We start from the raw sequence: 12,993 nt of genomic DNA, 5'->3' as shown, positions 1-12,993 counted from the left end.
CCTAACTGCACATATTTGCAGGTTTGACAACTGAAATTCAATTGTGGGCGTGATTTAACATTGGTGTAATGGAGTATATTCTGAGTTAATTTGGGAGTATTTTCCATTACAGTACAGCACTGAACCCATAATATTAATTTCGATTGTCAGACCTGCATTCAAGTATACGTCGGATAATTTAAATGTTTAGTTAAGAAAAAAAATGAAAATAGAGGTTAATAAATAAATAAATAAATAAATAAATAAATAGATAAATAAATAAATAGTTAAATAAATAAATAAATGAAGACAACTTTTTCTTCTGAAAAAAAAAATAACACGTCGAATGAATATATCTTTTTGGTGAAAATTTAAAGGGATCTTTAGCAATAAACTCTGGAATACAATTTCGATTTTTATTTTGAAATTCCACCTCTTTGCCACAATGTCTCGATGAATAACAAATAAAACCATTGCTTCGAAAGAAATTCCCTGTTGACTTAACATTTTTAAATCTTAGAAATATTATCCATGATCATACTAATTAAACTAACCTTCCCCCCCCCCCCCAATTGAGCTTTTATATAGCTCATATTTCCACTAAACGTGCTTTAAGCGCTTTGCAAAGGGTCCCTGATCAGCAGCATCACGCAACATGTAGAACGAGACATATACGTTATTGATGAATACAAATGAAAGTGAACATTACGCGCTTCCAACATTATTTTGATTTCAAATTTTTGAGAAATAGCTTGTTATTTATGCCAAAGAGGATTACATAAGTTCAATATAGACCAGTCAAAAGTAGAAATTCATCATTTTGCTATTGCTATTCTTTGTTTTATATCCTCTATGTCACGTGCATTATGGGTGATGATAGTGCCTAAATATTTAAATTTCTTTACTTCTTTGATGGTCTCTCCTTTGCTTGACAAGTGGAAGGTCGTGTTGTTGTCGTTCTTTGGGACCACCATGCATTCGGTATTTTTAATATTTAGTTTCAGGCCCATCTCTTCACTTTTGCACACCACTATATCTAAAATTTTCTGCACGTGTTCTGGAGAGTAGGCCATCAGAGTACCATCGTCTGCGTATCTTATGATATTCATATTCTGCCCTCCAACGACGACGCCTTTCATATCTTCAATTTCTTTGAATATTATTTCACTATATATGTTAAAAAGGTCCGCTGATAAGACGCAACCTTGTCTTACTCCATTCTCGATGTTAAAGAAGTCCGATGTTTCATTATATTATCCAGTTTGACACACGCTGTTTGATTCCAATATAAGGTTTTCTCAAGTCGAAGGTCTTTACTGTCTATACCGATCTTTTCTTAGGTTTTGAATAGCGTATCGTGCTGTACTGAATCAAAAGCTTTGGAATAATCAATGAAGCAGAGATAAAGTGATTTTTGGTTTTCGATTGACCGTTGCATTATTGTTTTCAATGTAAAGATTGCGTTTACCGTACCCTTTTCTTTAACAAAACCAAACTGCTCGTCACTTATCTCTGGAGAGATCTTGCTCCTCATTCTTTTCATAAGTATTCTTAACATAATTTTTGTGGCCTGGCTCATTATGCTGATTGTTCTGTGTTGGTCAGTCAATAGTACCTTGTTTTTTTTGGGTATCGTAATGAATACCGATTGTCTTAAGACATTAGGCAACCCTTTTCATATAAGACATTAAAGGTTTTTGTCAGAATGTCTATTCCCAGATCGTCGAGGGCGTCAATCAATTCTATTGAGAAGCTATCTTGGCCTACCGCTTTCCCCCTTTTCATCTCTTTGTACGCAGCTTCTACTTCTTCTCGCATAATCTGGGGACCCGTGTTCACAGTAGAGATTTCTTTATCCAAGCTTGTCCCTCTTTTGATATACGCGTATAGATTTTTTTATGTATACTGCCCAACGTTCTAAAATTTCGTTTTTGTCGATAAGTATATTACCGTTTGCGTCTTTAACGCATTTTCTTGCCACGGTTTGGGCGTTTTCCACTTAGATCTTGTTTTGACTGGTAGAATTGTTTGGTGTTAGATTGTTTTAGTCTTTCAATTCTGTGACATTCATGTTCAATATGATCTTCCTTTGCTCTCTTACACTCACATTTTATAATCTTATTAGCTTCTTTATATTCATTGCTGTTGCGTTCTAGTTTTCGTCTTTCATTCATCAGTTTCAAGATCTTGTCATCCATCCACTTATGTTTTGGTCCGTGTTTTTTCACAGATGGAATAGTTTCTCTTGCAGATTCTGTGATGCAGTTCGATACTTGATTCCAGTACTCATCTATGTTTATATCTGAGGTCAAGTTTTCACTTTTTTCTTTCACGCATTCTTTGTAATCATTTTTTATTTGATTGTTAATTCTCAATAGATCTAATTGTAGTTTTAGTTCCACTTTCTTTTTCTTTATTTGTTTAAGTTTTATTTTTAGCGTGGCCTTGACAGGTCTGTGGTCACTATCACAATCTGCACTTGGAATAGTTGTTGCGTAGCGTACGATATTTCTGAAACGATGTTGGACCAGAATAAAGTCTAACAGATTTCTATAAACGCCACCTGGGCTTATCCATGTCCACTTCTTTCTATCGTGGTTTTTAAACCATGTATTGACAATAGTAAGGTTTTCCAATCTGCACCAGTCGACAAGTCTTTCCCCTCTGTCATTTTTGGTACCTAGTCCGTGGGGGGCAACAACTCTCTGGATATAAACGTACTTAAAATTTTGACCACAAAACTCGTTCTTCGAAAATCAATGGATTCAAATGGCCCTCATCTTGGCAAAAATTCTCAGACCTGGGACTTTGCAAAGGTCTCGGTTTGAGAATTTTTGCCAAGACGAGGGTCATTTAAATCAATCTATATTCTAAGAACGATTTTTCTGGCCAAATTTTTAAATATACGTTTTTCCAGAGTACGACAGCTAACTATATCGACTTAACCCTCTCCTTACCAACATTAGGACAATCGTCACATTCGCTACGATACAACCAACATTTTTCGTATTCAAATTTCTTTTGTACATCATAAAATTTAAAGAAAATGAACAGTGTTTTGTAGAGCATGTTTTGCCAAAGAAATTATGTTTCGCAAAAACGTTCCCGCTGTTATGTCAGAGTGATAAAAAATATATTTTTTGTTAGTTGGGTGTGAAGTCTTGGGGAAAATCTTGAAAATGGCTGGTAAGGAGAGAGTTAATACCATCTACAGACGGTGAGTCACAATTGCTCTAACTTGATATGATACTAGAATTCTTGCCCATTTCATTAAGGAGCACAGCAACACAGACGCATAAGGACTAACCCACACCAGAGACCCCGGCGACCCGGCACAGCCGTCTTCTGCGTCTTCCGGATAAAGACGTCGGGCAGAGACAAAATACTAAGAATAAAGAGAACAGCCGCTAGACCTACCCAAACCAAGCACCCGACGTCCTCTGACTTTTTTTTTTCGAGCTTGGTATGGGTAGATAGATCTAGCGGCTCTTCACTTTATTTTTAGTATTTTGTCCGTGCCCGACATCTTTATCCGGAAGACGGCAGAGAACGGCAGTGCCGGGTCGTCGGAGTCTCTGGTGTGGGTTAGCCCTAATATGTTATGTTAAATTTTCCACGTTGCCTGCACGGACTCGTGCTATTTCGCCGTAGAAGCAAAAATATCTTCGTTGTTACTTCGACTTATGTGGCCATGAGGTATGGCACACGGCTTCTGACCCGTCGGTCCCTGGTTCGAGTCCCGCTGTGCTGGCACAAAGTTGAGTTCTTAGTAAAAGGCTCTTTACTCACATTCTCCCAGTATATCCATGCATAAATGAGTACTTGGCAGGTAAAGGAGTTTCCTATGTCGGAAAAAAATTATAATAACGCCTCACATGCTTCGTTTCTCGTCCTACATGTTGATTTTGGGACCCCTTACAAAGTGTTTTGAGCATATTGAATGGATTTTGTGCATTGTAAAAGCCTGTATTTTTTATATCATAGCATGTCAGGTTAGGCTGATAGGCCATAGAAATACACGCTACATGCTACACGCTGCATGCTACACGTAAATGTGTATAGAAAAGTGAAACCTCGTTGACTCTCTTATGCGAGCCATACAACTCACTACACATTACACGTGACTCGGCATATGGTACACGCTTGTAGAAAGAAATGGACATGCTCACTTTTTTGCTACACGTGTAGTTCTAGATCCGGCGAACATGGACGAGAACAAGGAAAATTGATTGAATTGGTAAGGGCAAGGCCCTTTTTCTGGGATCTGGAAAGAGTTCTTCATCAGGATTCCCAAGAAGATGACGGAATGTACGCTGGAACTCTCCTCGTGATTCTCTGAGAAGGAAATGTTCTCGGTACCATATGCTTTGTCTTTCGTTTTCTTCTCCTTCATAATAAAAGCAAAATCAGAGCATCTTCTTCGGCGAAGAATTCATTTTCGGAGAAAATAAAACAAAATCCCTCTGTCTCTGGCAAAATATGAAGCATGTAGCATCATAGTGTGAAGTTATATAGCCCAGGGTATGAAACGTTTAGTGTGTAGCGTGTAGTTCTATGGCCCGTCAGTTAGCTTTAAAGACAAAGAACATGATTAAAAGGCTATGTATTGGACGCACGCCAACAGGGGACACAACTCTACTTCATTATAATGTTATTACTGTTGGGCATCGTTGACTCAGCAGTAGGTTGTCTCCTCTTACAATTGGAGTTGAGCGACTTTACTCATGGCCATTGAGCAGATGACGGATACATGTTAAAAGAAAAAAACAAACACGCACACACGTAGACAAGCACTACTTTACACACATTATCCCATTTTACTCAGTTATTTGTAAGCTCATGGTCAGAGACTTTTATGGGTAATGTAGGCTTGCTTATGCAAAGAAAAAAACAAATGGGCGACTTATACCGTATTTCAAAATGAAAATTTATTAGTTTTCTATAGCATGTAGGAGGAGAAGATGAAGCAATCACAAGATCAATGAGACGGAGATTTCGTGAAAAAAAGCTTCTATTTCAAGTTATTTATTTCCTTTTTTTTTAAATCTTAATAAAACATTATTTATAAAATATCCAAATCATTTTAGTGATTATTAATTCAGTTTAAATGTTTTATAAGTGGCACGCATATTTTGATTGAAAAATTCAAATACAATTTGAGCAATGTATTCGCCCCAATTTCCACATCACTTTGATAGAAATTTGCATAAAATATCTTCATTTTAGTTTTTTGCCTTTTTCATTTTGCAAGGATTTTTTACTTTTAATATCAAAACTTAAAATGAACCTCAGCTTGACAATAATTTCTCATTTTAAACTTTATTCTTCTCTTCTTTCTTTTTTTTTGAAGTTTTTTGCTTTAGAATATCGTAACAGTTGAGGTTTATCGTTATCCGTCGGTATATAAAGAAAAGCATTTTAACCAAAATAATCAAAATGATATAACAGAATACTTTCTTCATAAGAAAAATATCTTAACACCATAATATTTCAATTGTTTCTTAAACATTTTAAAATATGTTTATCGGTCGTTTTATTCTTCTTCGTATTCATAATTTGATTCCTCCGATAAAGGGATGCAACCCCACAGGTCTTGGGTAAAGTGATAAGGTGGTCTACAGAGGAATTTCTCTTCTCCAGGACACTGATAGGCAATGATTTGCATGCCTTCGATTTCATAGACACCTGGTGGTTTGTCTTCGCAACTTGGCTTGTACCCACCATGCTTTCTTGGGATTTCCCAGAGAGGAAGACATTGGCGTTTATCTGGATGGAACAGCTGAGTCGCTCCAAGTTCATCATCGCTGGGACATCTCTCTTCTCCATTTACTGATCTTTCTGAATCACATGTTGTAAAGTACGGTGACCAGAGTTTCCATGTATGTGGCCACATCCCGTCTTCTTTCCCAACACAAGATGGGTTGTCCACGTCACATGGTTTGCAATGAGCCCTTGCACATTTGTTAGCCAAGTAATCGCATTTCCACGTTGCAGCAATTCGTCCCTTTCCACAATTAGCCACCTTGTAATTGACACATTTTTTTTCGTTGACGTCAAAGAGATCGGGGTAATCGCATTCATTTTCGTATTTTCCGAAAAAGCTATAAAACATACGCATGGATGTATCTGAACAGTCGTAGTAACGCTGACATGCAGTCGGGTGAGGGATCAATCTTACAGTTCCTTTTTTACATTCCTGCTCAATATTCGTAAGAGACTCCACGATTCGTATTCTGCTGCATTTAGACAGGTCTTGGTAAATGTGATAAGGTGGTTTACAGAGGAATTTCTCTTCTCCAGGACACTGATAGGCAATGATTTGCATGCCTTCGATTTCATAGACACCTGGTGGTTTGTCTTCACAACTTGGCTTGTACCCACCATGCTCTCTTGGGATCTCCCAGAGAGGAAGACATTGGCGTTTATCAGGATGGAACATCTGGTGTGCTCCAATTTTATCATCTCTGGGACATGTTTCTTCTCCATTTACTGATCTTTCTGAATCACATGTTGTAAAGTAAGGTGACCAGAGTTTCGATGTATGTGGCCACACCCCGTCTTCTTTCCCAACACAGGATGGGTTGTGCACTTCGCATGGTATGCAATGACTCCTTGGACATTTGTTAGCCAAGTAATCGCATTTCCACGTTGCAGCAATTCTTCCCTTTCCACAAATAGCCACCTTGTAATTGACACATTTTTTTTCGTTGATGTCGAAGAGTTCGGGGTAATCGCATTCATTTTCGTATTTTCCGAATAGGTTGTACATACCACGTGTAGATGTGTCTGAGCAGTCGTAGTATCGCTGACATGCTGTCGGGTGAGGGATCAAGTTAACAGTTCCCTCTTGGCATTCCCGCTCGACATCCTCAGGGGACTCCACGATCACAACATTGGAATTTGTACACTCGTCAAGCTCCGTGCCCTTATGGACACACACGTTCACCTTGTCGCTGAATACAGTTCCGGGACGGCATGGTATTTCAATCGGATTTCCATGAACGCATTGACAGAATTTGGCACAATCTCTTGGGTGCGGGTGGTAGTTATCAGCACCACCTCCACACAGATTGCCTGGACAAATTGCATTGGCACCTTGGACAGCAAGCCAAAGAACCGACCCTAGAAGAAGGATGAGGAGGGATGAAGCCTTCGATTTCATGACTCTCTGGAAAGAAAAAATGGTGTATTTAAAGATTAATCAAGAAAATGTGATGAAGAATAATCATTTTTGCTTTAGAAAATGGAATAAATACTTGATATTTTGCACAGTGCTCAAAGCGATTATCAATAAATTCCAAAACTACTGCAACGCTTAATCCGACAAGGTGACGATGTCATGGGCCAGGTACTTATTCTACACCTGAGTGAGATGAAAAATATGAGAAAAGGGACGTTCCTTGGGACCCATAATTGGGCGCACCTACAAAGTAATTTAAACTCTAGGTTATAATACCCCTAGACATTAGAGCCAAGTAGAAAGCCTTTGAATTTCTACCAAAACAAGCGAAATTGGCCAGCTGGAACTCATGCAATATACAAGTTAGTAAAGTGTGAGTAGCATGTGCTAAAGCAGCAACATTGTCGAGAAAAACATCAGCTAAATAAATCAAGTTTCCTTAATCCAATAGATGTTATATAAACATATTCACATATTCTACCCGCCACATAAATCGTACAACACAAAAAAGAATGTGTGTAACCATTTATTGTTTTATAGTCTGTTAGAAGTACTTCAGTTGGAAGTATAGTCCGTTTCATAATACATAATACCACATTTTGATCTGTTTCCCTCTGTGTTGTGCATTGCCACGATTCTTTTCATACAGTCTTTACCAGACATTATAAATCATAAATATGTGTAATATAGCTTTAATGATTCTCACGCAATCGCTAATTCCTTTGATGTTTTGCGGTGCTTCTTTTTTATCACCCAGAACATTGCACTTTGAAATTAACACATACAACATAACGTTATGAAGACAATTTTCAGAATTATCGACCTTTCTACCTCAGTTTCCATACAAAACAAACTAACATACATCATTCCAATCCCTGTTTTACCCACACAATATTGTGAGTGATTTTTAGTAAAAATGACCGCGAATTTAATCTGCGACGCGCTACATTTCACTTAATTTGTTGTGATGAAAACCTCTCGTTTTTAACATACGTGTAGTGTGTTAATATGTCGCTAAACGATATATAGCACGTTGTTTTAAAAATTTACGGTAAAACTATTTGGCAGCGTTCTTGATTTTTTATAGATCGTTAATAGGTCTAACTTTTGAATCAGTTGTATTTCAAATGACAAAAAATAATTAGTAGGGTTTCGTGCAATTTAAGCAATCATATCACATTATAACGAAATGTAAGTGACGGTTTTAAAGATACAAGCCAAAGAGTTGTGATAATCAATTTTGAAACGGACTAATCACCCAACAGAAGGTCTAAAAAACAATTGGATTCAAGAGTTTGATGTCACGTCGCCCAGCAACGGCGGCCATCGTGGTTCTAAACAAAGAAAATCGTTACCTTTTATGCTTCATGCTGGCTAGAACTTTTCATATGTCTTGTGATCAGAATGTGTAAAAGTCAAAACATGATCAGATTTATAATATTTTTTCCCCTCTGGATACTGGCCTGTTCCGATAGTTTAGAGCCAGTTACTAAGTTACCATGCGTCATTACGAGGGAAGTGACGTTGCGACTGTTGAAGAGTATTACAAAGAGCCAAATGGTGTCAACTTTATTCATTCTATTGATGTTGTGCGCTAATCCAAAAAAAAAAAACCACAACATTCGCCAGCTGGATATAACGAACCGACACACAAAACTCTGTGTAACCGTGAACGTTTATAGTCTGGTTGATACAATTTAATGAGTACTACTCATAAAAATGGCTGGCTAAAAACAATAACAAAGAGCTGAGTGAGTGGGCGACAATTTTGTTCTATATATGGAGGCCTGAGCATTGTTTTCGTGAATAGAAGCTAATAAGTTGAAAATAGTTAGTCATTCAGAACCTAAACCTTGTTCATGTTTTTATGACACAGTACCACATGGCCGAATGAAATCAACTTCATTTATAAATAAATGGAATGATGAAATAATCGATGTCACTTGGCTCTTTGATTTGTTTTTACACCGCCATCTGGGTGATTAGCATATTACAAATGTTTCATGCCTAAAAAGATTGATCTGGCGGGCACAACTAGTGAATATTTTATTGAAACATGTGCACATGTTTAGCAAGTCTGACAATGGGCCTGTTTTAACATTGTTGAAATGGACAATATTTGGTCTAACCCTCTATTTACCAACTATAGGAAAATCGTTACATTCGTTACGATACAACCAACATCTTTCTTATTTAAATTTCGTTTGTAAATCATAAATTTTAAAGAAAATGAACAGTGTGTTGTCGAGCTTGTTTTGCTAAAGAAAGTCTGTATCTCAAGAACTTTACTGCTATTGTGTTGTGTGCAGGTGTGTTGGGTGTGAAGTTTTGGGGAAAATCCTGGAAATGGCAGGTAAGGAGAGCAATAAGAGTATTTCCATTACAACAATGAGGCCATAAAAGTTAAATGATCAGACCTGCAAATAAGTACATGTTGACTGAAACGCATACCCTGGATACCTCTGTATAGAGCTTTTAGACTTGGTGTAGTCTCCTTCGCTCCTCCTCATCTATTAATGATAGGACCAATTTTTATAATTGAACTTGTTTCCTAGGGTGTTGCTTATCTCCAACTCTGCTTTGAATTTATTCAAATTTTTTGCTGATACTGTGGTTTCTTGCAGTTTATTCCAGTTATCTACAATTCTAGATGAAAAAAAGTTCCTTCTTTCATTTGTTTTAAAGCGTTCTTTTTCCAGTTTCTTGCTGTTTCCTCGTGTCTGAATGTTCTTGTTTGGTTTAAGAAATCCTGCCTCTACCCTGTCTATTCCCTTTACTATTTTATATGTTTGGATCATATCTCCCCTTCTTCTCCTGTAATCTAAGGTCGGGAGATTTAATTCTTTCAATCTCTCACAGTAGGTTTTGTCTTTCAGGTGTGTGATAAGTTTTGTTGCTCTCCTTTGCACTCTTTCCAAACAGTCTTTGTCTCCCTCAAACTTCGGATACCATATGCAGTTAGCATATCAATTGTTAAAAGCTGAACGATATTAAAAAAAGGTTAGTAAAAATTCTAACTTCTAACTGAGGAGTGTTGGTGTAAACTTCTCATTCTTATTCTCATTCATTGAATTCTCTTTTAGGGATGTGGGTTACAAAACAATGAAAGTCATTGTTACCCAATTTTAAGGCACGAAAAAGGTACCGTGGGTAAGAAAACCTCCTCACATGTAGCTACCATTTTTCAACGGGATAATATGACTATGCCCCGGGCTCCAAGCACTGGCTATTATTTGATAATGTTAGTGCACACGTACAGGCTACTTGTACTGCATGAATAGGAGCGATCTATATTTATGTATTCGTCCAACCAGGTCATCGAACACATGATTTGTTGCTGTCCAACGATTGGATATTTCTTAACAAATGTAAACGTGCTGCTTTGTTGACAAATGTTAAAAACATACTCAAGTGTCAAGCTGAATCAAATGCATGACCAATTGTGATGTGAGATATTCAAAAAGCTGTGAACACGTTTCACTAAGTGGGTCATTTTGAGCACATTTTGCAATGTGACCAATGACCTCGAACACATGGAAAGTTAATTTAGATCCTGCCCATTGGATGCTGGGTTCAATATGGCCTGCGTGGTATATATATATATATATATATATATATATATATATATATATATATATATATATATATATATACATCGTATGGTAAAACAATTGGAGATGCGCTATATACATACGCATAATATTGTTAATTAATAATATAATATAATATAATATAATATATATAATATAATATAATATAATATAATATAATATAATATAATATAATATAATATAATATAACACTTACCAACAGGTTTCCGATTAATCAAGATTGATCAATCATCTCGAATGCAACAGGCAGCGGCTACGCTACGTCCACCAAAATGAGAAGACGGTTTGTTCTGGTCCTAAACAATCCACTCTTCTAAGATAATGCCTACGATGATATTATGCAATTGCCTCACCAGCTGCAGTAGCTACCTGGAATGATTGACTTGCCACAAAGAGATTCCATTCATTTTATAAAGGCATTCAACAGTCTAAGAGCCAATCAAAATGTGAATTATATTATAATATACATAGTGTTTACGTAATGGGCAAAAGCCGGATCCAATATTTATAAATCTATGAATTGGGAGGAGTCAATAGCACATTTCCAAATAAAAAACGAGGAATATGAAGCTGGCTATTCGTGCCCGTTGAAGCATGAACATTAATCATATTTTATGTTTCATGATAGCTTTCGAGTTTTTGAATCCATATAACAATATAACTAATCTATGCTCGTTTAATGTTATAATAATGATAATGATGATAATAATAATATAATAATAATATAATAAAAATAATAATAATAATAATAATAATAATAATAATAATAATAATAATATGATGATGATGATGATGATGATGATGATGATGATGATGATGATGATGATGATATAATAATAATATTAATAATAATAATGATGATTGATGATAATAATAATAATATAATAATAATAATAATAATAATAATAATAATAATAATAATAATAATATATAATAATAATAATAATAATAATAATAATAGTGATAATAATAATAATAATAATAATAATAATAATAATAATAATAATAATAATAATAATAATAATAATAATAATAATAATAATAATAATGATAATTGATGATGATAATATAATAATAATAATAATAATAATAATAATAATAATAATAATAATAATAATAGTACCAACCGCAGTACATAACATAACTGACAGGGAAGACGCTCCTTGGTTGCCAATCATCAAGTAATATTAAACATGCAGTATAGAAATATACATAAACAGAAATATACGTTATGTAATATAACGTCAATGCACAAGTGTAGTTAACTAATGATACGAATGTAATGTATTCTATTGATATATTCAATTGTGACATTATTTAGAAATAACTAAATGTAATTAAGTGTATTATTCATGGAAGTAAATTATAAGTTATTGGAAAGGGCAATAACTCAATAATAACAATACACCGTAACACCTCCCTTCTAGCCTGAAGGATACTGAAGGTTTAACCATCAAAATATTAACATAGACACACATGATGTAACAGTCCGCTTAAAACACTATTTCAAAGTTAATTTGAAATTCTATGTTACACATCCAGAAGATCGCCGTTGCGATTAACATTTAAAAAATCCGTACGAACAACACTATTTCAAATGTCCGGCGATCACATACACTATATCAAGTCCATTTGACAGTCCATGCACTGGAATAATCTGTTACAAGAACGTGAGTCTCGTTGTCACAATTATTATATAACCACTATGTTAACTACTGTGGCGTGTGCGCAGTTGGTCGACGTGTCTTCTCAAAGTAGGACCATCCGGCACGATTTTCACATCGAACATTCGGTTTCCAATCACTGATGCTACAATCGCTGGCACCCACTTGTCCCTACGCCCCCTCTGAAAAGACAGGGCATAGCACTGGCTGTTCACTGTGAACTTAGTTTTCCTAGACGAGCGAAGATTTACACGGCTGTGAGACATGAGCACATCTATCTTCGCCCGTATCTGTCGACCAATCAGAAGTTCGCTTGGGCTATAGCCACTGCACAGGGGAGTTCTCCGGTACTGGATCAAGAACTCGTGTAAGGCCTCACTGGTACTGAGGCTGGACTTCCTTAGCGACTTTTTAAATGACTGTACCAGTCTCTCAGCTGCACCGTTGGTCTCTGGATGATACGGGGCTCCCTGTAGGTGTTGAATACCCCGGCTCTCACAGAAACTGGCAAACTCAGCTGACGAGAAGCACTGCGCATTATCAGTGACGATGGTATGCG

The 12,993-nt window shown here is 36.2% G+C and overlaps 2 protein-coding genes across 2 annotated transcripts in view; one reads left to right on the top strand and one right to left on the bottom strand.

Moving 5' to 3' along the window:
• The window catches only part of LOC144956851 (inter-alpha-trypsin inhibitor-like), a 6,480-nt gene extending 6,013 nt beyond the window's left edge, over nucleotides 1-467 (top strand). The window contains exon 3 of the mRNA XM_078887615.1: nucleotides 1-467. This exon is cut by the window's left edge and continues 668 nt beyond it. The gene's annotated coding sequence lies outside the window, so the exon portion shown is untranslated.
• Nucleotides 468-4,983: 4,516 nt separating this feature from the next.
• On the bottom strand, nucleotides 4,984-11,283 carry LOC144956308 (uncharacterized). Its single transcript, XM_078886801.1, has 2 exons — nucleotides 10,967-11,283; nucleotides 4,984-7,147 (listed from the first exon to the last, which is right to left on the bottom strand). The coding sequence occupies exon 2, from the start codon at nucleotides 7,139-7,141 to the stop codon at nucleotides 5,513-5,515; it is 1,629 nt and encodes a 542-aa protein (XP_078742927.1). The 5' UTR covers nucleotides 7,142-7,147; nucleotides 10,967-11,283; the 3' UTR covers nucleotides 4,984-5,512.
• Nucleotides 11,284-12,993: the final 1,710 nt, after the last annotated feature.

The sequence above is a fragment of the Berghia stephanieae genome, chromosome 11, assembly GCF_034508935.2.
Source record: "Berghia stephanieae isolate SIO BIC M18660-M18661 chromosome 11, UCSD_Bste_1.3, whole genome shotgun sequence".
NCBI lineage: Eukaryota > Metazoa > Mollusca > Gastropoda > Nudibranchia > Aeolidiidae > Berghia > Berghia stephanieae.
This window is presented reverse-complemented; position numbering and strand designations above follow the sequence as displayed.